The sequence below is a fragment of the Camarhynchus parvulus genome, chromosome 2 (assembly GCF_901933205.1).
Source record: "Camarhynchus parvulus chromosome 2, STF_HiC, whole genome shotgun sequence".
NCBI lineage: Eukaryota > Metazoa > Chordata > Aves > Passeriformes > Thraupidae > Camarhynchus > Camarhynchus parvulus.
In genome coordinates this window covers 46,197,378-46,223,120 of record NC_044572.1, presented here as the reverse complement: position 1 = coordinate 46,223,120, position 25,743 = coordinate 46,197,378, and the positions used below count along the sequence as shown (strand labels likewise).

General features: G+C 36.0%; 1 protein-coding gene across 3 annotated transcripts in view; it reads right to left on the bottom strand.

Annotated features, from left to right (window-relative positions):
- BBS9 (Bardet-Biedl syndrome 9) overlaps nt 1-25,743 on the bottom strand; it is a 287,736-nt gene that overhangs the window by 241,503 nt on the left and 20,490 nt on the right. For all 3 annotated transcript variants that reach the window (XM_030943560.1, XM_030943558.1, XM_030943559.1), the window contains 4 exons: nt 15,314-15,488; nt 11,517-11,601; nt 9,626-9,809; nt 8,255-8,384 (listed from right to left, as the gene is read on the bottom strand). In XM_030943560.1, the coding sequence (XP_030799420.1) occupies nt 8,255-8,384; nt 9,626-9,809; nt 11,517-11,601; nt 15,314-15,488 (574 nt within the window). The remainder of the gene's footprint in view (nt 1-8,254; nt 8,385-9,625; nt 9,810-11,516; nt 11,602-15,313; nt 15,489-25,743) is intronic.

Below are 25,743 nucleotides of genomic sequence, written 5' to 3'. Positions count from 1 at the left end.
GAGTTCAGAGACTGATACACGTTATAGTCCACTCTGTCACAACAAATGGCACACACAAATAATGGGCTAGCCAAAAAACAGCCCATGATATTTGTTTAAACACAAGGATCTTATTTAAAATACTAGAGGGGTGTTACCTGCCTTCTTATTCTTGAGAATTTCCACTTTTAAGGTTCTCTAGAACGATGAAGGTAGCAATATTTTTATTTAAAGTTGAAACCCTTACAAAATAATATGAGTGTAAAAAGTAGGTTTTTTGAAAAAGCAAATAAGTGGCATGCAATAAAATTAGGGGAACTGGCTGGCAATATGGGCATGTGCTTAGCATCATAGAGTAAATGCCATTTGAAGCTGGCTTGCTAGAAAATCACAGTACATGCTGAACATAGTATGTGGCACATCTATGTCATTTTCAGGATCAGAATCCTACTAAAGTAAAAGAAATACAATTACATTCATATTTTGTGGCTAGAATACACATAATAAATTTATCTCTTCAAAAGACCTTTGGAAAGGGTCTTATTTTCTATTGCCATCTCTCAAAAATCTAGTGGCAGATGAGCGATGAGAAAAACAGATGTAATCTTTTTTTCCCCTTAAAAAATATTTCTTTAAAATACAATTATGTTTAAGTAGAAAGATTCTAGAAATCTCTGCACTTAATTTCTCAGATCAGGCAACATTCTTACAGAACACTCAAATAAAAATTTATATATATACATGTATAAAACTGAACAGTTCATACTGTACGTCATAACTGGCATTGCCTCTATTACAGTACTACTACACAGAAAGGGAAAATCTTTCAACAAACTATAAAGTTTGATTCCTGCACTTTTCTTTCCATAAAAGTGTGTAATAAGTGCTAAGTTTTGCTGGGTTTATATGTAAGTTTTGCCATTTTTATACAGTGATCCTTTAACAGTTGTGGTAGCTGCGGTGATGTCAGTTATAATAAGGAATAACAGATGGGCTGGAATGAAGAACAAAGTATTTTCAAGCACCTGGATAGCTAACAATTTCAATAAGAGGAGTTTTATTTTGACTCCACCCAGTATTACCATATATGTGGTTGCACTTTTACACCTTATATACTTAATTCAACTACAATATTTCTCCATGTTTTTTCCAGTTAAATTAAATTCCTGTAATTCCTGTTGGCTTTCTACTGTTTGGAGAGCCCAGCTACATAAAGTACATCCATCCAACCACCCAACATACTAAAGTTCTGTGCCAAAAAAGTTTTAATTTCAAGTTCATATTTGGACCAGGCCAATACTTTCTCACTAACAAACTGATTGCAGATTTTAATAACTCTTTTTAAATACTGGATGCTAAAATTTCATAAAAGCACATTTTGAACCAATGACTAAACACCAGAGTTGTGAACTCCAATTTTTTGATTCACCTAATTTATTTAAATTAAACTCATCAGTCTGTTGGGCTACATATCAGTTCAAAACTGGAAATTTATCCTGAGTCAAAACAAAGAATTTAAACCCTTGTTTATGTTCTCTTCTTTAAGGAGACAGGTTGCTGAATTAGAGACTTTTTATATAATTTTACGAGATAAAGTGCCATGAAGTTGCAAGCAAGTTAACTATGTCAGGCTCAAGCTATAACTCATACACATAAGTCTTGTTCTATGAAGCCAGTAAACAACACTCGATAGGGACTTTAAACCTCATTAGACCAGTAAGTATACAAACCACACATTTCTTACCAACCATTCTAATACTATGAAATACTAATAAATCAGAAAATCCCAAGGGAGCATTGCATTAAATATTTTTCAAAAAGGAAAAAAGATTATTTTTTCCATTCACTGCATTAACTGTAAAACTCTTTATTGTTTGGTGTTGTGGGAAAGATAGGTTTAGTTTTAAATGCAATAAACACAATATCTCTTTCAGCAGAGTGTTCCCCTTCAAAATGTAAAATGGGTAACCCTGAAGTGCAGCATCACACATCCATTGGCCTATGCTTCAAATGTGTTGGAAGTGGTGTAGGGACAATCTCTGTCTCCATCACCAAAAATCCTCAGCCTTGCAGTCAAGCTGCAGACTGATGGGGAGAGACTGGATAGGAACAGAGTATTGTAACACATAGTAAGGTACTAAGTCATAAAACCCGTCCAACCCTTCCTCACATATTCTTTCACACCCAGGGTTAAAGCACTTGGAATTTTTCTGCAGGCACTCATCATTTTAGTGAATGATTTTTAGTAGAGTTGGAGTAAAATGATAAACCAGTACATATCAAGAAACGATTGCTTTAGTAAATTAGAAGGCACTGTCTTTAAAACTAACTTATATGTTAAAATATTGTAAAATACTCTTTTGCAATGCACCTGAGTAACTGTAACACAAGTGGGGATGTCCTGAGAGAAAGTCCAGTAGTCATGGCTATCAGCACCATGTGCAATAGTTCAATATTCAAACACTTATTAACATGATTACATAGAAAATTAAATTTCAGTCTCTGAATTAGTCAAAGTCTCTGCTTCTTTATTATTTATGCAAGGGGAGAGACTCACACAAGAAAAACATTACAAATTCTAGATGTAATGATTCACTTTATTTTGTCTTATAAGTAGTAAGAAAATTGGACACTACTATAGCAACTTAAATCAGTAATTTTTCAGTGATTCAGTAAGCTACAGTATTTCCTGCATCGCAGCCTACACAATGCAACCTCAAAGTAATAAATTTTAGCCTCTAATTCAGCAAAATCAAATACAGAACAGCATATGTCAAAAAATTAACACCAATAGCCTATGGGTAGCTGGTTTTAAGAGATGGCTGATTAATATATTACTATCTGACACAGTCATAATGGGCTCGTGGTTCACGTACCAATGTTAGGAGTTCAGACATGACCCTGACAGTCAAGACTGCAGTGATCACACTTGGAGAAGCCGTACTGGCAATTTGCAGACAGCAATCACTTCTTGATTGCAAACTGAGCAAAACAGAATCAGTGGTGATTCTGTGGGTCCCTATGATGTATTTATGGAATCACTGCTCCAAATAAACCTAGGCAGACTTCAAGTTCATAAAAAGCTGAAGTGTGGATAAAGCTTGCTAAGTAACCCTGTGCTTGTCATCCTGACCATATAAAGCATACTTTATTTCCTAGACTTTTCAACAGTTACTTTTGTTTAAAAAAGAAAATATATTTTTTTCCCATCCCAAATAATGAAAATCTATTTACTAGCTTAACTCAAGCAAAAAAGTTGAGTGCTGGAAATCTAATATTTTAAGAAACTCAGAAATTCTAATTCTTTGGAGGTAATAAATTACTTTGGAATAAAAAAACCTTTCCAGACTTCTTCATATTTCCACTCCAGAAAACACGCTGTTCCACTACCAAGTAAAATTACATTTATCTGCCAAATAAATGAAAGTGAATGCAAATATTCTAGCTGCTTTCATCAACTTGTCCATACCTTTCAACCCCAGGTAATGAAAGCAACTTCACATTTTACAAGGTACACGCATCATTATGTGGTTTATCGTTTTCAAGAATCTTTCTTCCTTTAAGAACAGTCTTGCTCACAGATATAGAGGTAGATAAAAATGATCACAAAATAAAATTGGTTACTGTATTCTAATTCCCAGATGTAGCTCCTAAAAAACAAGAGGCACTACATATGCAAAGCATCCATCTACCTACAGATAAGTACAAGAGAATCACAGAATATGCTGAGTTGGAAGGGACCCACAAGGATCACCGAGTCCAGCTCCTGGCCCTGCACAGGACAACAGTGTGCATAACTGACTCTATATAACAGCCACAAGTTTTGAAATAATGGGTCACAAATGTGGGAAATTAAATCACAATTTGCCATATTTAGAAGAGGTGACTTATCCCAAACACAAACTCACAAATCTCTGCCTCACTACAGTGGCTCTAAGTTTTTTATTTTGGGTATTACTAACCAAATTCTAATGTGGCTGAAGGGGAAAATATCCTTCATTCAACCCTTAGAATTGGTGATAAACTAAAGTACTAAGAGTCCCCAGCAGAATAGAGAGGGAAGAAATATCTTTCCCACAACACATCCCCTGAACTCTGAGGTTGGCTTCCTGTTAGAACTGTGTTTGCTGATAAATTCCATATGAAATCAACATTTTTTTGCCATATGGATTCCACCAGACCTAATTTCTTGGTGGACAGTCAAAAGCACAAATAACCTAAATTAGAGACATCGTGAAACACTGATTTGAAAAAAAGAGATATTTGAGCAAGTTTGCAGTCTATTTCATTTTAAAAGAAAAAAGTCAGGCTACCTTTCGGCATTCACAGGCTTATCAGATATAACTTGAAGACTGTATACAAACAAAACCAAGAAATAAAGTGGAGAGTAGAGAGCTTCAAAAATGTTCAGAAGGAAAAAAATAGTCCCCAGTTTAAAGGCTTCATGCTTTCCTATGGCAAAACACAGGTTCATAACTTGGTAGTAATCAAAACAGAAACCCCTTTCCCAAGATCACATCCAAACTCTAAATAAGTGTATATATAATTCTCTATCTATGTGTTTAAATTCAACTCACACTGGCACTTCAGATGTTTGTGACAGAAATATCCCAGAGGCTGGCAACACGAGCTATTTTGCTTCAGACCAAATGCACCTTAACATAATGTTCTAGTTCAGACCAACAAGGACAGAGTAATTAATACTCAGTGCAATCAATCAGCCATTAAAAGATGCACTCTGTGAAACAGCTCTGCCAAGCGTCAAATAAATAGAAAAATAGTTGTCTAGGTATTATAATCTAGTCCAAGGACCTTTTATGGTCAAGCACATGGAGCTAGAATAATTCAGATACAGAAAACAAATACGACTTGTGATAAAAAGTGAGAAGAGAAAGAGACAGAGAGAGAGAAATCTTAACACATCTCAAGAAGCATCAATCAGTGACAAAATTGTAACATTCATAATCTGTAAGTGTAAGAGATATTGCCTATGAAATTTCCTTTGTAAAGGAGATGTGGAGGTACAAAGTAGGTCTTAGAAAAGAGGTCTCTCATGAAACAGAAAAAGGGAAACTCAAGTGCAGGAAAAAAGGGAACCGACTTTACAGTCAATTCTATTAAGATACTTAGATAATTAGATGGATACCAAGCAAATACTGCTGCTTACAACTGCTATTTCAACACTGAAATTTTGATCGCAGTAGGAATTTTTGTCATTCCTTCATGTAACTTTCCTAGATTTCAGCTGTTTCAGCTGCAGCATATGGACAGTTTCTCTTCAAACCGCTCTAGAAAGGTTTGGGAGGGGCTGTTTGTGGATTTGGTGGGGGAATGTTTGGGGGTTTTTAATCAACTCAGGCAGAACACCTAAACCATTTTCTTCAAGAGTTTCAGCTTCAGTGAGAATGTGTTTGCACAGCCACGACTTGAAAGATAACAACCCAGGGCACACAAAAATATAACTGTTCAAGCAGGCTTATCCATGGGAAGATAAATTTGTGCTGACACAGAGACCTAGGCAGTTCAATGAATTGAAATTGTCAGTGTAAGTGGTTACACTTCTGAAGCAATCCAGGCAGTGTGAAGTATGTAGGAGTCCCCTTGACATTAAAAATATGTCAGAAGCAGTAACTAATATACATTAGCAGAACCAGAACATAAACTTGCAAAAAAATAAGGGACAAACTTCTATAACAATTACAAGAACTGAACTTCCAGTTAAGTGACTAGTCACAGAGATATTCAGGAAAAACCCAAAATAAGCACTCAAAATTTTGCCTGCAGTTCAAGTTTCTGATCACAAGCTTTTGAAGCAAATTTCCAACATCCTGACAGAGAGCATTCAGGTTTTAACAGAAAGCAAAAAGTGTAATTTAACAGGTTAAAAATACATAACCTTTAGAGTGTAGAAACACCTAAAATATTCTAAGTAACCGCTTCTCCTTGATTTCTATTTTTTCTTCCATGTTTGTGAGAATGTGATGGAAATCAAGCAGTTTGTACTGGAATTTAATCTCAAATGTTGTAGTATACTATTATCTTTTTCTACATACTGGTGTTGCTACAGAGAAATACTGCATTACATGTTATTTTAAGAGGAAAAATCAATTCATAAATAATAAGGAGGGGCATACATTGGAATCACAAGCTGCTTTTGTGAGGCAATCACTACTCCTGCCCCAAGGGATTTACGTAAAACAGCTTCTAATAGTGGTTTTCTTATCCAGCAAGCTAGAGTCACACACTAGAACTAACAGACATTATGCCAAGGAGAAAATCCAAATGAACACGTATGAACTGTAGAGACAACTGTTTCAGAGCGCTCCACTTATTTTGTAAGTATTATTGCAATAAAAGTGAAGAAAGTAATTAAATGGCAAACATTGTATTTAAGGCACTTCAGTCTTTCAGCAGTGTAGGATTAACAACTTTAGGCTTATTAAAGTCCTTAATATTATTTATGTTACAGTAGCGCTGTGCTCAGAGGCCCCAACTAAGACTGAGGCCCCTCTTGAGTACAAGAAAATCATTATCACATTGACTTACAAATAATTCCCTTTCAAAATACTAAAAAAACCCACCAAAACAAACACATATGCCCCATTTAAGCCAAATTACTATCTCTATAGGCTTTACTACAGTTTTTAGCTCATTTTTTAATGCCAGAAGGAAGTAAAAGCAGACTGCGTATTTGCCAATCGCCAGGTAAAAGCATAGCTCAGAAACATACAGCCCTGCACCTCTCCCTGCCTTTCAGGCCATTGGGGACAGGCACACAGATGGTCCTTGGCTCATCAGTACCTGTATAAAGAGGTTTGCATCACTGCATTGCTGCCTCTCTACCTGCTAAAGAACGCAACCCCAAGTCAAACTCTGGCATTCGTAGGTCTGTGGGAAATAGCAAATTGAGCTGGGACAGATTTTAGGCTCTCAAATTTCTCCCTAATATCAAACTGCTGAGTGTTGAAGTTCACAGGGAATAGGCAGAAGCTGCATAAACATTTTAGACACATTATTGAAACAGATGGTTCAATATAATGGGTTCCCAAACAAGTAATTGTATATACAAATGTCAGTGCAATCTGCTTTTGTAAACGTGAGTGGTTTTTTTCAAATTTTTGTAATTCAAATATTTTTTCCATACTTCAAAAGCTGTACTGTTGTATCCTGTATAATTAGCTTCTGGGTTATACTAAGTGGCCCACTGAGACTGTTCATTATTTTTCAGTTGTTAAGACCTGTTTGTTGGATGAAAGCCAGCCAAACTCTCTCCTAAAAAAATAAGTTATGAATATTTTTTTTTAATTTTTTATCTATTAGAAACAAACAAGACACAAACATCCCTCAGATTACTCTGCACAACTCAGTAAAGCTAGTTAGTCAGATGTTCTATTTCCATTTATTTGGAGGTAAAATGCTTGACTTATGATCAAATGTTTAGCAATCCAGTGTATGTTGGCCCAGCACCCACCAGCCTGCTGAGGATCAGATCTACGTGACAAGGACATTCCTGCTGCATCCCCTATGGTCATAGGCACTGGGGAACCAGCACCCAGCCCAGCTCTGGGGGCACACAGTACAGGCATAAATTGGATTGTAAAAAAACACTGGCTGAACCTTTCTGTGGTTTGCTTATCGCAGTGACAGTCCCAGCACAACTTATAAACACATCCTACCTTCTCTTCACCCAATCCCCCACCCAACCACTTTTTCCTTAATCTGTCTCATGCTTCTTTTAGGAGGAGTTTTGGTCTGGTGCAGTGCAGCCCTCAGCAATTTAAACATTCTTTTGTTTCCATAATTTAACACTGGATTTTAATAATCTGTTCTAACAAATCATCTCTGGAATGCATATGCTGTTAAATGCTTAATGAAGAACAGATTTTCAGTGAGCTTCCCAATTTTCCTGTCTCAGGGAAGGACCTTGCCAGATTGCACAACCACACTTTTCATTCTTTTCAGAAAGAAGCTACTGGGCTGGAGCTATGTGATTCCAGGTTCAAACTTCACTCAAAAAAACCCAGAAAACCTAAAGCACAATAGAGCAATTCTAGTATTGTTCTAGCATACATAGAGCCTCATAAAGTTACCCCAGGACACGCACTCATTATTAAAATGAACATCTTACAAAACAAAGGAAAAATCTTAGAATTTTCCTTTTAAAAGTTACCTTATTTGTTACATACCTCAGAACTGTTTGTTAGGATCTAGACACAGATAAATCTAAAACCAGAGATTAATCTAAGTAAAAAGTAAACTTTAACAAGCTACTTACTGAAAATTCGCTACTTTTACTGATACAGGAATGCAGGGAAGTTGACTGGCCCATTTCAATGCAATATCTTGATAAACATTCAGTATTTTATTGTGGTTTGCAATTAAAGTGTTTATTGTTCCTTCTCGCACTGTTCAAAGACAAAAAAACAATTTTAGGATGAAAGATTTTTCAAAAGACAGTACTTTTCTTTATAGTTATGTTTCTTTTATTTTTAATCCATTCATTATTATAAATTAATTTATTATAAAGCATCAAAAGTTAGGAAAGTTACATTGACACACCCAAGGACATATGTGATTGATTATGGATACCAATTTTAATAGCATATTTCACAATACATGCCACAACTTTCTAAGGTTCTGGCCAGCCATGTTTGGTAATTTAAAACATGACAAAGACTCATAATGGCCATGTTGACATGCCAGGATAGATATGACAAAATACACATTGGTTACATACCTGCTACTTACACTATTCACTAATTCTTTCACTTGTGAATACCAATTAAATGTGCATGCATTTATAGGGTTTATTTATAGTACAATCCAAATCAGAAAGTACAAAATGTGAAGATTGCTAAGATCAAATTTCTTCAGATTAAAATTATATTTCAAGTTCAAAACGAGACATACTGTCAAAAACTTATCAGAATGTTTTTGAAATATTAAAAGGGAATAGGTATTAATAGTCTATAATTTGAACCAAGTATCTAACCAAGTTGTTTCCACCAATGTAATAACAATAAACTTTGATATTTTTAAGAATCTGCAAATATTAGAAGGTAATAAATCAAAAGGTCCTCAAACAGAAGGTCCTCAAACACTAGTTTACTCTTCCAAAGACTGTCATTCTTCCAAGTTTGTTGCTTTCATAGCTGGGCATCAGAAAAGTATCTTCATTTGGTGATAAGAAAATATTTCGATTCTAAAAATTATGGCACTTCACAAAAAAGTAACATTTGAAAATAAACCTGCCTCGTTCAAAAACAGAGCTCCAAATTCTATGATTCTACAGATCATAGACTCACAGAATCACAGAATGGCTTGAGTTATAACAGCCCTTAAAGATCATCAAGTCCCAGCTCCCCCTAACATGGGCAGGGACACCTCCCATTAGACCAGGTCACTCAAGGCCTTATCCAGCCTGGCTTTCAACACTGCCAGCATTGGAGCAACCTGTTCCAGTGTCACAACACCCTCAAGAATTTCTTCCTAATATCAAACCTAAACACCATGGGCAGGGACACCTTCCACTAGACCAGGCTGCACAATGCCCCAACCTACTCATTCAGAAAAATATATTTATTCAGTGGTTAAAAAAAATTTCAAAAAAGTAACCAAGCTAAAGTTACATTTTCCTTTTACAAACCTGAACAGTAAGGAATGAAGCAACTCGGACTGTAGTCAAGCTTCTTCATGAATCGTATTTGCCCATTATCCTTTAGGCAAAAGAAGTTTCTCTCACCAAGCACAAAAACAGAAGAAGCTCCCTGATTAAATGAGACAACGCATATATCCAGTGCTTGCTCTCCAATGTTTAAAACCCAATCCACCTTCAAAAGAAAAAGCATGCTTCAAAAATCAAATGACAACTGCATATTAAAGACAAAGCTCAGAACTAATCAAATTATGTATCATTAACATAGATAGAAAAGCAAAATCAAGATCTTTCTCTGGATAAGAATTATCCTCTTATTCTGAGGGCAGTCAGTAACTTTTCTTAATGTGATTCAATCAGGAAAAACATCTTAATAGTCATGAATTGTTTGCTATGCAAACAGTTAAGTACATTTAGAATTTAAAATACACATCTCATTCAAAATGGAAATGTTTCATACTTTAAACAATGAATCCAAGAATAGATACTTAGAATAATTTTCATCTGCCTCTGTACATGTCCTTGGTTATTAAAGGACAAGGATAAAGAGCAAAAGGTGACAACTGATTCTACCAGTATATGTAAATGGAAAACTAGACAAATGTTTTAGGTGTGTAAGGCAATATTTATGTTTGCAGACACTCATGTACACCCTTTAATCTGGAGAATGCTGGTGTATGTCATAGTTTGTTTCCTTCTCCAACTATGTACATTGATATAATAAACAACTACTTAGAAATCCTGCCCCACCTGTCTTTAAACAATGCTACTCCTTATTGACATATTTCATTGGTTTGTTTCTTCAGCTCCTCTGAGAAATTTCAACTAAACACATATGCAAAAAATGCTTTTGACTTTTGCCAAGCTGGTTAAACAGAAATCTAGAATTTTGAAGTAAAAATATATCAAAGTTCAAGTGTCAGCACTTCCTATATGAAGAGCACCAATTATTTTGCTTAAAGAGCATAGAATGAGTCAGCAAACATCCTGGCATATCTGATACATGAAACTGGAAGTGCCATCTTAAAAGCTAAAAGGAAAAACCCAGCTTACTACATTTGTTTCCAAGCATGCTTCACATTTTAGATTTAAAAAAAACTGTTTAATTTGCAGTATATCTGATGAAGTCTCCAGGTTTTTTATTTATAAATTGCCTTCTCCTACTCTATATGGAGGATTCAGCCTATGTGTATTTGAAAAATTCTACAATTAGTCAGTGGAAGAAAGATGCTCTCCCAAGATCTTACTTTTGTACCTGAAATACGATGACTCTAGCATTTTATATATGCAGTATATTTAGCAGACAAGCAATTCTACTGCAAGACCACAAAGCATTAAATTCTCTTCATCTTACAGAGAGGCAGCTCAAATGTTAAACAAATTAGTGACAGGGACTTCCAGAAGACTATTGAATCCACAGGTTGTTGAAAAAAGAGTTCAGGGTACTATTTATGGAAACATTTCACTGAGAATTCTTCTCTAAGTACAAAGGATTCCCCAAGGAGAAGGAGATTAATTTTCTACAATACAAAGTCACAATCAGACTTCATTTAAAAACATGAGCAATAATTCAGGTGTACCTATTTATCTATTTTACTGCAGTGTAGGTTCTGCATTATAAAGATTGCCCTGGAAATAGTTATTTCCACTGCCATTGTTTTTCTTTTTTCATTAGAACAACAGCAAGTTTTAAGGCCCAGCCTAAAACAACTGAGGCCCAAAGAAACCTTAACAGAAATCTACTGGAGTCTTTCCATTGCCTTTAGCAGCACTTGGATCAGGTCCTTTGTCAGCAGACAATGTTTCCATTAGTCACCTAGCGTCAGCCATTTCAATATGTGTGCAATGTCCATACAGGGGATGTAAAATAAACGGGTTTTACCACAAGCCTTTTTCCAGAACTGAGTTTTCGCTGTTCTGTGTCATGTCTTTCATCAGCATCTGTTGCAAATGCCAGCACTTGGTATCTGTTACAAGCATTTAAAAATATTTTTTAAAAATTGTATCTTTGTAGTTACCTTCTACATTAAGTAAAAAATAAAATATTATTATCATAAATACACATACACAGTAAAATCACAGCCTAAGAGGATGGTTAGAAAGCCTACTGCATCATGCCTACTGTCAGCAAGGATGTTAAGACTAGTATCAGTGTAGGATAGCAGCTAAATGTAAAGGTAGAAATTAAAACAAGCATTTCTATTCAGATTTTATGTGGAGTTAAAATAAATTCAACAGTCTAAATACTAATAGATAGAAGTACAGACCACAAAGATAGAAGAAACAAACTATCAAATGATGAAATAGGAATCCTAATAAAAAATTACTTTTTCTTGCTCTTATTAAGCTTTCAAAAAACTTCTAAACCACTCAGAAATGCAACCTGCTCTATCTAATAGTGAAACTTACATGCAGCTCCATTAAGTAAACCAAAGTGGCTCCAATCTAAGAGACCACAGTAAACTGAAATCAGTAGGTGGTGCATTTAGCAAAAGTTGAAAGTTTTGGGGAGGTTTTATTATTTTAACTGCCAACAAACCACACTAAGAAAAACTGTCAATGAAGACATTTGAACAAACAATGTCAACTGCCATAAAAGCTCTACACATCAATCTGTCCTCTTTACAACTATGTAAAGTTGTGTGTTCAAACTGCATCCTCACTGATTCTTCTGCAACTGTTTCCTGAATTTGTGCTGGTATCCTAACTCACTGATCTACCCCATTTCCTATGTATGCACATAGATAATCTGTGGAATACTGAAGGTTTCTACATAAGTGAAATAAACAATAGCATAAGACCCCACTTAAACTGATCCAAAAAGTCATGGAATACCATCAGCTCTGAAGCTTAAAGAAACACAATTCTGAATGTTCCAATTCAATCTAAAAGAGCAGTACATATTTTTCTTCATTGTCAAAGTTGGAGATTTAAAATGATGACAACAATATTCTTCATATTTCCTGAATGTATTGTAGTGCAGCAAAAGGACAAGATGTAATGGCCGTATATTAAAACACAAGAAGTTCCACCTCAACATGACAAAAAACTTCTTTACATTGACGGAGGAGACAGAGGTTGACTGGGGAGTCATGGAGTCTCCCTCTCTGGAGACAGTCACAGCCTAACTGGATATTCCTGGGTCACCTGCTCAAGGTGACCCTGTCTTGGCAGGGGGCTTGCACTATATGATCTCCAGAGGTCCCTTCCAAACCTAACTATCCAGTGATTCTCTGCTTGCTACTGAAGGATTTTAGTTTCTAAACTTGTTTTACTTCTAAAGGTAAACTGTGTACTTGGAGTAAAAAAATCTAATTGTTTAAGATGAATGCTATGACCTATTTAATAATACTGAGAGAGCTGCTTTTAGTACAACTAGGATGTCTTTAACTGCCCTCTGTATGAATGAATTTACTGCCCTTTCTCAGTTTAACACATTTATAAGAGAAGTTGCAGATTCACAGAATCGCTGAATAAGTTCAGCTGGAAAGGAGCCAGAAGGATCATGACCTAACAAAATTTTCTCTTCACTATATTTTACTGATAGTTTTGGAAAGCAGAATAACATTTTAGTAACTAATCAGAGACCTAATACAGAGGTTTCAAATCAAGCTCACATTAAACAGCAATACATACTGATATTTAAGTACCAGCTACCTGCATACAGTCTTTAATGAAAAAAAACTCAAGCCACAGATGACCAAAACAAATTTTCAATTCAGCTATCACATCAAGCATATAAGAGGCCTTTTGCTTTTAGATCTTGAAAGAATTCAGGATCAACACAGTAAAAATTGCTATCAAATGAAGCCATTGGTCTGTAAGAGCTATAAGAAGATGGATAATTAGAAGTTTGGCAACTTGTTCTGCTAAAAGCACTAGATAGAACTGTTATATTTTTCATTCAATACCATAAAAATAGCCTCTTCTCTCCTTAGTATATCTGTTTCCTTCAGTTTAAAAGGATTACTCAACTCTATTTTAATGTCCTAATATTTCAGACACACACTAGAGATTAGTTCCATTACTGTATTAACATTTGACACTAAAGACCAACAACCAAGTGAAAAATTCCTTTACAACTGTATCCCTACAGTAAGGATGGCACACTTTTGATGAAGTAACAGACTGACGAATAATTGCAGCCACATCTTTTGTAAAGGTCAAGAATCTGAACATAATTTAAACATGTGAGATGTTCATTTTAAAGGAAAAATGTTTCTTTATTCCTTGACAACATTACTAGATTAGATTAGAATTTTATTCTAATATTGTATTAGAATTTAAATTCTAAATTCTTAGGAAAATTATGAATTGTTTATTAAATTACTTTTACTTGCAGTGTGAATTTCTTGTCCAGTTTTAAGAAAACAATACATGATACCTATAATCTGATTAATCTTAAGCAGCAAAATAAAAAAAATATTGCTTAAGAACTACAGGTGACAAAACAGGGTAGTGTGACAAAGCACTGTGTTTAACTAACATTCCGTGGATTAGATTCCCACAGCATTATTTATGAAAAGGGGCATTCTTATTTTCTTCAATATGTATGATTACCTCTGAAAAAAATCCTTAAGGTACTTGCCCATTCCTTCAGTTTCATGAGATTCCTCTGAATGGTCTCCCTATCTAACCTTTTTATATTAGCCACTTCCAAAAATTTGACACTGTCTTTGAATTTCAGGACATGCATTGTCCTTCTATCCAGGATGAAGATGTTAAAGAAATACTGGCTCCAGTATCATCATCATTCATCTTTGGTTGTTGGTTAGAACTGTGAACAACTATGGCTCTGTAAGGCTGACAGCTCTGACACTTTTTCATCCATTTTAGAGGGTGTGGATTTTTGTCATCACAGATAGTAGCTCTGCCTCAAACACCACCCCACCCCAATTTATTGCTAGGGATAGAGATTCTATAACCCTAACATTAGTCCTCTGTGAGAACATGGGTCTGCAACAGGGAAACATCTTGTTTGAGAAAGGCTTCACAGCAGACATCCACCACAATGTCCCACTGCTCAAGCATCCATCTGATTCTAAACAGATGGATACTTGATAAACTCTCAACATGATGGTTGCATCAGAGAGCCCCATGGACCCAAGCTGCTCCTCCACAGTAAACACAAATGCTCCCTTGCCTGTCCATCAAAATCTTTCACATTCTCTTTCTTATTCTCTGTTAGATTTCTGTCTGGTTGGCCTTATAATACATAGACCCTCTGCTTGGAGGAAGTGGAAATGTCTTGTACAGTCTTCACTTTCCATATTGTTCTATTTTCCTAAATGTTGAACCCATCAACTGAATATGGTCACAAGCTAAAACAGCTCACAACAGTTTCATCCATGTTCCAGTGCTGAAAGCAAAGACTAGACTGAACTAAACCAAGGAAAAAACCGGGCACTTGGGAGCAACAGAACCTTGATAAACTAGTAGACTTACTACCTTTATAAAAATAAAATAGGACCATAAAGTCCTCAGAATTCACAGCACACTTTCTTCTATGACTGTACTGAGACAGTCATCACTCAGCAACATATAACATCTTTCCTGCAACTACTTGCTTTTGGATACTCCAGCAAAGGCATTAAAAATTAAACAAGATTACTTTCAATGTGTTTTCCTAGTAAATGATACCACCAAAGTACACTATAATTACTGAACATAAACACTTACTTGTAACTCTCAACCTGCTGACAAGAAGAGACTGTAATGAAAGAGTCTGTGCGAGAGCTGTAAGCCAAAGGACCAGGAAGAAGAAAACCAGGTAAAAACCGGCCAAAAGCGTAACTTTCTTGTTCAAACAACATGAGCATCCCATCCATGGACTGTATGCAGATCAAATCTCGACCTAAGGGAAGCAACAGCAAGAAACACAAAGGAAACAAAGCAATGTTATATGTGTAGTTTTCATACTAAAACCATGAGTAAATTAAAATTGTACTCATAAGTAATCCTAACAAAAGCAAAGTTTCATTTATGGCAGCATTTACTATGAGGAAAAACACTAAATATTCCAACCTCAATAAAAGTTTACTTTCTAAAATAAACAAACTAGATTGTAGGGGGGAATAACATTCAGAATACAATAAAAAAAAAAAAAGCAGCGAGACACTTTATTTCAAAACAAAATTCCTAAGGATATAACTATTACAATTTCAGTTTAAAGAAATGTTTCAATATTCCCAAAACACCAAATTATTCTGGTTCCTAAATGCTTCCATACCTTACAAGCAGTCATAACAACTGTGGTTTAAAATAACCAATTCTATTCTTTCAAGTCTACTTAAGCAACATAACAGAAAGTCCCACAAATATGTATTGTTGTGAAAATAATACAAATGGTAATTTCTTCCATGTTTTACATTCACATTTTCTGTCTTTAAGGAAAGAAAAAGTAAAAAAAAGTCCAACTCTGTATTACCAGCAAGTCTAAAAAATATCAAATAAAAAAAATGCAGGTTGAAGTAAATTAATTCAAGCCTCATGCATTATTCAGCAGCCGTAAGATACAACATAAGACATGGCTTGTCATGCCTCAAGTACACCAATCTAAATTCAAAGTCTCATTGGGAAGATTTCTTAGACCAGAAGCTGATTATGTCCTTCATATGCAAGGGCAACAACTCGTACAAACAGTATTTTTTAGGCATTCAAAAAGAGCTATACGATTAAGACTAACACTTTCTAAAGCTGATAGATGCATCTCTCCTGAATTCATAGATTAGCTCTTACCTTGCAAACACTACATGAAATATTCAAATGTCTATTGTCTATTCAAATGTAATTCAAAATGTCTATTCACCTCAATTAAAATACTCTATTTTGTCTGAGGAATGATTCTGTATGCATGAACAACCCAAATAAATTGCCTGTTCTCCAGGTTTCACCCTCAATCCTTTAATAAAGTTTTCTAACAAAGGAAGGTGAAGCAAAAAAAAATAGACTAAAACTTCATTCCTACAGTTCCAAAAAGGCAACAAAAGTCAAAATAATATTCAATATCTGAAATGCAACAAATGTACAGTGCAAAACATTGCTCATCTCCACTGTGATTCTTCACAGAAACTTTAACTACTTAAAAGTAAATAGTGTAAAAGGCCAGAAAGTACGTTGTATTACTTGTTCTTGTGATTGAAATACACAATAAAAATTTAGCTTAGGGTAAAAACAGAAAAAAAAAAAAAAAAGGAAGATAAAGCAGCAGGGTCCTTCCCACTTCCTTCATCTCTTTTTCAGATTTTCCCATTTTCTAAAAATCCTTTTGTTCCAGATTCTGCATATAATTTATAACATATCATAAATCCTATTACAAATAACAAACATATGATAAGAAGGACATTTGAAAGTGCAATTCAGATTGCTCATTTGGTTGAGTCAAAGTTGAATCTTTCAGTCTCTAATGAAAAGACAAAAGCAAGACAGACTCTTCTCTGTGGCATCCACTTAAAGGACTAAGGTAAACAGTAACAAACTGCATCACATGAAATTCTATCTGAACATAGGTTGGAGGGGAGTTTTTTTTTTGTTTTGGGTTTTTTGTTTTGTTTTGGGTTTTTTGATTGTTTTGTTTTTTTACTGTGAAGGTCATCAAACACTACAGCCCATTTTCCAGAAAGGTTGTAAACTCTTCTCCCATAGGCATACAGAAAATACAACAGAAAACAATCCCGAGCAACTTCTAAGCAAGTCTGTTCAGGAAGTGGGATTGGACTAGATGATGTCAAAAGAAGGATGATTCAAATCAGATATTCAAAGAACTCATTCTGTCTTTTATCTCTGAACTACTCCAAGGCATCTACAGTAGATTTCTGTTCCTCTAAGGTGTGAAATTTCAGAAGATTTAGTCCTATCACACGCTCCTGATAAGAAAAGACTAGGAAACAGCAGGAAAAATTGAGCAGTTTTGTACTGGTATGCTATCAATGTTAATGATACCCAGCTTCTACTTCCCAACAGCTGCTGACATTATCATCACACTGCTGATGCAGTCTAGAAAGGGTATGAGTGAGCCAGCTGTAGAAAATAATTATTAACCAATAAAAGTTCCCTTAGAAACTAGTATAAACATTGATATCTAGTAAAAGGTGCTAACCCACTGGTTGTCACCACACTCTCTCAGATATGGTTATTTTGAAGTATAGTCACTGGCTACTACAAATAACTAGTGGCATTTTTGTTTGATGTGCAAGAAAAGAGTGCTTCATAACGCAGGTGTCCATGTGACCACAGTCCTTCTACCTCTGTTACCTCAAAATCACATTCAGCATCAGGCACACTGTAAATCCTCTCACCACTTCACAGTAGCCAACTGTTTGTTCCACTTCTATCCTACACCCTTCTCAAGAATACAACCCTGTAAGTCTGGGTATAGAGAATCTTCAAATCCCCTTCCAAAGTCTGCTAGGAATTCTCCTTCCATCAGTAGTGTGCTACAAAGGAAATCTGCATCTGCCCTATTTCCTGAACTTTAACTTTCAATATCTAACTTCAGGGGAACTCTCTGGCACCTGTAACCTGAAGACGAATGGATTACAGATAGCACTTTGAAATTTTTATTTTGAAGGGCACAGTGGTAGAACACACTTGTACTTTGGGGGTTTTAAGGCTGACTGTTTTTCATCTTTTCTTACACAGAAAGATATAAAGTCAGGAGAAAAAAAACAAGAATGAAAAATTAAAACTGTAAAAAAAATTTGTCACAGAAAAAAATAGCAATGTTATGTATATGTTTAAATTTTTACCAAATTGCTATTACATTTTGAAAAGTTCTAAACATTGTTTGATATAGATCAAAAGTAAAAGATATTAATAGCAAAGTGAATGCCCTTACTACCACAGAAATCTTATATATTTTGTAATAATTTCAGGTACTCCTGGTTATACTGATAGGAGTGAGAAAATTGTCTTAGACCACTGCTGACCAAAATCTTTAGAGTTTAAGCTTGTCTAAAATATACAATTAAGTTGTTAATTTCTACTCTTCTGATGAAAACTATAGCAGATGCAATTGATACAAAGTGACAATCTAGTAGCCATATTACAATTAAAATAACAGAAAAAAGTAAAAGTCATTACAAACGTTGAGGCTGCTGCTTAAGTAACAAACAGTAATAGCTTCTGTTCTTCTCTATATTATAAACATCAATCTTCTTACCAATTCCATAACATCATGAAAGTGATGAAGTGAAGCCCTACAGCACTTCCTGCAATATATATGAAGCTACATGTCATGGGAAACATGGAAGCATTCATCTTTAGTGTGCATAACCAAAATCACACACAAATATCATTGTTAAAATCTCTCCTGTTTACACAGTAGTGACACAATTGGATATGACATGACATAATACGACAAGTTCTTTAGAACAATGATCTGCAAGCACACTGTAGTACTGAACTGTACTGTCTAAAGAAACAGAGGCACGAGACTGAATCAGCAATCACTCTTTTGGCTTTTAAAAGCACAGCAGCACCTTTTAATATATCCACCAATTTGTTCATCATAATTGTGTTGTTTCTACTCGCTAATTTCCAAATTTGGATTTTAACTAGCTTGTACTAGTGCTTCAAACTCCAGTTATCCAAACTACTACATGTAGTAGTTTGGATAGCACAATTAAAGAATATTAAATTGTGTATGAACTCCTATTTCCCACTTTTCACAGGTCAACCTACTTTCTTCAGCCATTTGTTTTTAATGTGCGTGTAGTGAATGGAGTTGTTACATTTCACTTTGAGAAATGCAGTTCTCCAAACACTCAACCAGAAATGTCCATTTCAAAAAAGCTCATTGCAGCCAGTTAGCCTTGCCAGTGACACATTTACAAAGTGAAAATATAAACCACAGTGTTTTCTGCATATCAGATGGTACCACTTAGTGTACTCTACATAGTTTCAGCAGCTTGCATCTCAAGAGGAATGTCCCTTAGTCAGAAAGTGCTACTTTTAAGCACAAGACTAGCTACTTGCTGTTTTGTAGTTTTATTATGAAAAATATATTCAAGATATGAATATATTTACATCACACTTTTAAGCCACAATGTATTTTTAGAGCTAATGCAAAGACAAAATGAGAGGCAGGCGGTAGTTCTTTGAAATAGGCTTCTAATTAAAGCTATTTTGGGGCTCAAGTTTTTTTGCATGTTAATGATTTCCTGCACTCTGAGCTTCCCCTCCGGCATCAAATCATTTTCATAGAATGTACATTATGTAATCACAGGGCCTGAGCACCACGTGAAATCAGGCAATGAAAACTGCAGTGGCGATAAATTGGAAATCAGAAAAAACTTCATAAAATTACAGAGTTTAGGAAGATGTCAGCAGAGAAAACTTTAACTGCCTTCAATGGTAATCAAACGCCTTACTAAAAAAGCCTCGTATGGAAGGAGGCATCAATGAAATAAAATTAAAAGATAAACTGGCATTTACAACACATTCAGGAGCCTAAGAGTCCTTTAATGATACATGGGAAATGCTTCCCTCATATGATAAAAAAGTGACCAGTGAAGTGATGCACATAAACTACATTCTCACACACAGGAAGACAAGTTCCTGTCCTGACTTGAAACAAGGAAATATGTTTTCCTTTCCCTTCATCATCGAAATTTGCCCCTGAAATTTCTCACAGCATAGGGAACACAGACTTCTCCAGTTCAAACCTATTTTGGAAAACTTGCTGCTGAGAAAACTTGCTCCTTTAGTAAAGCAGATGTGGGGCAACTGTGAGAAAAGAATTTCAGGGATCAGGTCTGATGAATGGAAAAACCATTTGAAAATAACTTGAACAGTTCCTCAAACAATGTATGCCTAGTAAAAGGCAAGTCTTACATTACCTCCCTAACCCAGTGCATGAAGCACATGTCAGTGTACATTCAGAAAGAACTCTGAATTTACTAGCCTGGAGGTCTGGTGGCTGCTCCTTGCATAACTACAGGAAGGCTCAAAGTTCAGGGCTTCAGCTGTGGCCATTCATCCTAGGCCAGAGGATCTGACTGCCAATACCCTGAACACAAGCAAAGAGGAAAATTGCCTTGCATCACTCAGTGCTAATGCAAGTATCCATCCCAACTGATGCACAGTGTACACACGTGCCAGCTGACACTGACTGGGTGCTTTTCTACTGGAATTGAAAATCACTCCAATAGGAAGGAAATAAAAATAGAATAGTGGATAGGAAGAGAAGAACTTTAAGAGAAACTAAGGAAAGTGTTTAAGGAAAACATTAAGTACTTATTCTATTGATGTTAGCTTGAATTATTTCTTAAACCATTCTGGATATTAAAGCATTGCAGTAAAACATATTCATAAGTCCCAACATATTCATAAGTCCCAGATGCTCTGTCTGTAACAGTCCTCTCTGTGAGGAGCCTCCCTGGCCAAGTCATAGTAAAGCATGGAGTCCGAGCTGCCACAAGAAAAAAACCCTCATTGCTTCTCTCACCTGTCATACTGAATTCTAACCTCTTGTAGATTTCTGCCTGCCATAAAACATAAGGAGAATTTCAGATGGAAAGAGACTCTTGAATTATTGAAGTATCTCCAAAGGCCAATGAGCCCTCACTCACACAATTAATCCCTTAGAGACATATGATATACTCCTTTGCTCTTGAATCAAGTCTTACCACAGAAGATGACATAGTTAAATTATGTTACTTGGGAATTATACCTTTAAATCTCATATTAACCTGAGGTGGTGGAAGGACCCTTAGGAAAAACACTAGCATGGTTCAAAGGAGCAGGATAGACCAGCATGAAATACAAAGATCCCAAAGTATCAGAGCTGCAACATCCAACATACTAAAATTCCTACTGAAAGAAAAATACTATTTGGCACTGTGTACACATGACAAGTAAAGTCTCTTCCCCTAAACAGACTGTAGTACAAAAACTTGTTTATCACAACCTCCATATTAAGAGAATAATTTTTTCTACAAATAAAAGTGAATGTTTCCACCTAGTGCAAGAAATACTCTCAGTAAAAATGTTCAGGCAGCTGTGAAAGAGGTGTCACTCAAATTTGTTCTTTTTTCAATGCAGAAGATTAATTACAGATGGCATAAATAGAGGAGGTCCTGAAAATGTCTGTATTCCTGGATACAGCCTGAAAAATGATGATTCATTAAGAGATGGTAAAATTCTTGTCCTTAAATTCTGTTTGTTGCCATAAATTGTTCAGTAACTACTTTTCAGGTGCTAGCAGCTGCAGAAATCTTCTTCTAAGAGCCTTGCATACAAGCATTACAACACTGGCATACACTTTTTCTAAAGCAAGTAGGAGAAATTCCAGTCTGTGAACTTTTCTGCTCTCATCTGAAGTTATACACCTATCATATATTATATAAATATTACAGAACAACTTACTGAACCAGCAGATCTCCCACAAGCAAGTATTGTCAGCAGTTGCCCTTCAAAATCAATAACACTTGACTGAATAGTTCAGGCACATGGATGTTTTTAGTGAATCATAAATCAACAGCAGACTTTTCACTGAGTTAAGCTGAAGTTGAATACATGTCCTATTTTTCAATATTTTTGGAGCTTTCAAAAGCTATCAATAAGATGTTAAGTCACCATCATCAAATAAATCTATCAACTTTAAAATTCCATTTAAAACAGACCTGAAAATTTTGTTCTCACGAAGCAATGAAACAACACTACATGATCCCACTGTTAAAACCCAGCAAAATTCCCTATCTTTTCTCCTACTTCTTTTATAGTCTCCTTAGACTAAGAAGCTTCATGACTGCTAAGCACTTCCCAAAGTACTTTGATGCATGAAGCTCTGTCTCAGGGAGGATGATGAGTGAGTTGAGAGCTTATGGGTTAGGATTAAGGGCAAACTACTAAGGGTGACACTGTTGTGGGTGATTGCTACAGGCTGCCTGAGGGGGAGGAGGAAGCAGATGAGGTCTTATACAGACAGCTGAAAGTAGCCTCACAGTCATTCAACCACCTGGACATCCGCTGGAGGAACCACACAGTAAAGCATAAACAACGCAGGAGATTCTTGGAAAGCACTGACAATAACTTTCTGGCACTGGTGGTGAAGGAGCCTACCAGGAAAGGTGTGCTGCTGGACCTGTACTAACAAACACAGAATGTATGGTTAGAGATGTGAAGGTTGGGGGCAGCCTTGGCTACAGTGAACATGAGATCATTAGTGTCCTGTGAGGAAGAAGCAGGTCAGTGAGTAGAATCACAACACTGGACTTCAGGGGAGCTAACTTTGGCTTCTTCAGGGACCTTCTTGAAGGATCCCAGGGGAACATGCCTTAGAGGGACAAGGGGCTCAAGACAGCTTGTCCAAGCAGTTCTGTGGAGAAGGACCTGGGGAAAACAGCAAGATGTCCATGAGCCAGCAGTGTGCCATTGTGGCCAAAAATGCTGATGGTATCCTGGGATGCATCAGGAAGAGCATTGCCAGCAGGCTGAGGGAGGTGATCCTGCCCCTCTACCCAGCCCTGGTGAGGCCACATCTGTAGTCCTGTGTCCAGCTCTGGAATCCCAGTACAAGAGAGATATGGAGCTTCTGCAGCAGGTCCAGGGGACAGCAACAAGGATGATTATGGGATGAGGTCATCTCTCCTATGAGGACAGGCTGAGGGAGTTGAGCCTGTTTAGCTTCAGGAAGATGACTGAGAGGAGCCCTCATCAACATATGTAGTAAGTATCTGAAGGGAGAGTGTCAAGAGGATGGACCAAGACTCTTCCCAGTGGTGCCAAGCAATAGGATGAGAGGCAATGGGCAGAAACTGATGTACAGAGGAAGTTCCATCTGAACATGAGGAAAAACTTTTTTACTATGAGGCTGTGGCTAACACTGGACCAGTCTGCCCAGAGGGATTGTGGAGTCTCCCTTCTCTGGAAATATTCAAAAGCCATCTGAATAAAAACTCCAAGTAACATGCTCTAGGGACAAGCAGGGTTTGTGAACTAGATGACCTTCAGGGGCACCTTCCAACTTTACGCCTTCTATGTGATTATTTACTAATTTTTCGAGCTAAAGGATTGTTAAAATATGTGCTGAAGAATGATCTCCTGAATAACTGCATTCACATCCAAAGAACTCATTGAGAATATTTATAACAAAGTAAGATGGTCAGAAGCTTACAACACAAAAGTGAGGGTTTACCATACAGAATATTAGATGAAAGTCCAATATATCTTCAAGAAGTTTTAAATATACCCTAAAAAAATTAGAAATAAACAGCTTGACTTAATTTGCTAAAAAACACCAAGGAAACACAGCCACTTTTCACATTCAAGTCATTTGTCTATATATATCCTCGGCTAGTAACCAACATACAGAAAAGCTTAATTCTAACTTTGTGGTCAAATGACTCAGTGAATTACATGTCTATGAAAAAAAAAATCACCATCCTACTAGTTTCCTTCTTGGCAATCCCAGAAAAGACATCACAGGAACAATTTGTTATCCTGTATTTTTAGACTGTTGGAAACACACTGAGAACACTCAAATGAGGAGCTGGCTGTAAAGGGGCTGATCACTGATGGGGGCCAGACTGGGCATCAGTCAGTGGGTGGTGAGCAACTGTACTGTGCATTATTTGTTTTTCTTGGGTTTTATTTCTCTCTTCTTTTTATTACTATTATCATTACTATCATACTTCATTTAAAATTTTGAACTGTTCTTGTCTCAACCCACAGGTTTTACCTTTTTCTAATTCTCTTCCCCAGTCCAGCAGGGTGAAGTGGGAGAAAGTGAATGAGCAGTTGTGTGGTACTTAGGGACTAAGCTACCACAATGATGTAGTAAAGCGATTTTTGATAGGAATGATTTGCACCAAAATAAAATTAATATAAAGCATTATAGTTTGTATAAGATACATTTCAACCCTGTAGGAAAAGCAACTAACAAGGGTTTGGTGACTCTCCAAATAAATTCCTATAGGTTGGAAACTTTTTTTGTAATGGAGTAATCATTGATGACCACTGGAAAAATAAACAAAAGCTACATACACACACTTCTAAAAGACCCTTTGAGAAGACAAAATAGACTAAATAATTAGAAACTAAAACTTCATTCTTTTGGACGAAAAATTATGGGACAGCAAACAAATCTTACAGACAAATGCATTCACATGAAATGCTGGAACATTTAAATAAGAAAGTACATATGTAAATAATAAAGCTGTACATAGGTTTGAAGTAACAGAAAATTCATCATGCCAAACTATTTACCAGGCAAGGTAATAACATATACTGCATTTCTAAACTTTAGAGACAGCATCTTTAAACTGAAATAAAACATCTGATGTGATCTCAGACAATTGACTCACAGGAAACCAGAGAATGGCAGGCAATAGCACTAAGAAGAAGAGTCTGGAGATTAGAGTAGGATGATGAATTAAAATGAGTCAACAATATGTCATCAAAAAGACAAAAGTCAGATTGGGCCATTATTAATATACATGTGCTATTAAAAACACATGAGGCAATTATTGCTCTGCCTTTGCACTCACTGACTCTTGGCAGGAGCACTGCAGAAGCCATAACCCCACATGTAAGATAAAAAGCATTTTATACTACCCGTGCACACTCACTGCACACTTTTGGGTACCATACCTCAACAAGGGAAATTAGACAAAGCGTCACACAGAATTTACCAAAGTTTTGAAAAACAAGTCTTTCACTTACATATACAACTGCTCTCAAAGTTATGTATTTCTGCAATTGATTTTACTTCACTTAAATCATAGTTCTTTTCTTAAACAAATTGCTGATTAGGAGATTTATCAAGGAACTCACAATTGAGGCAAAGTTCTGGTCAACTGAAGGCAATGAGATCTTTTATTTCAGTTAGGCTGTGATCATTAGGCTACAATCATCACTGTTAAGAAGAGGGAACGGATGGTAAGAGATTCAGAGAACATTTTTCTTGATTATTTTTCCATTCATTTCTTCAATTTAGAGAAGAAATTCTAACTCAATTATTAACAAAAAAAAAAATACAAAACAAAACAAAACACTAACAGTTTTCCAAAGTTAAGTGAGAAACCATTTAGAAGTAGTCATCATCAGATCCATTCCATGAAAAAATTTCAAAATCCAAACCATTCAAAAAAATCTGTCCTTATGCAGAA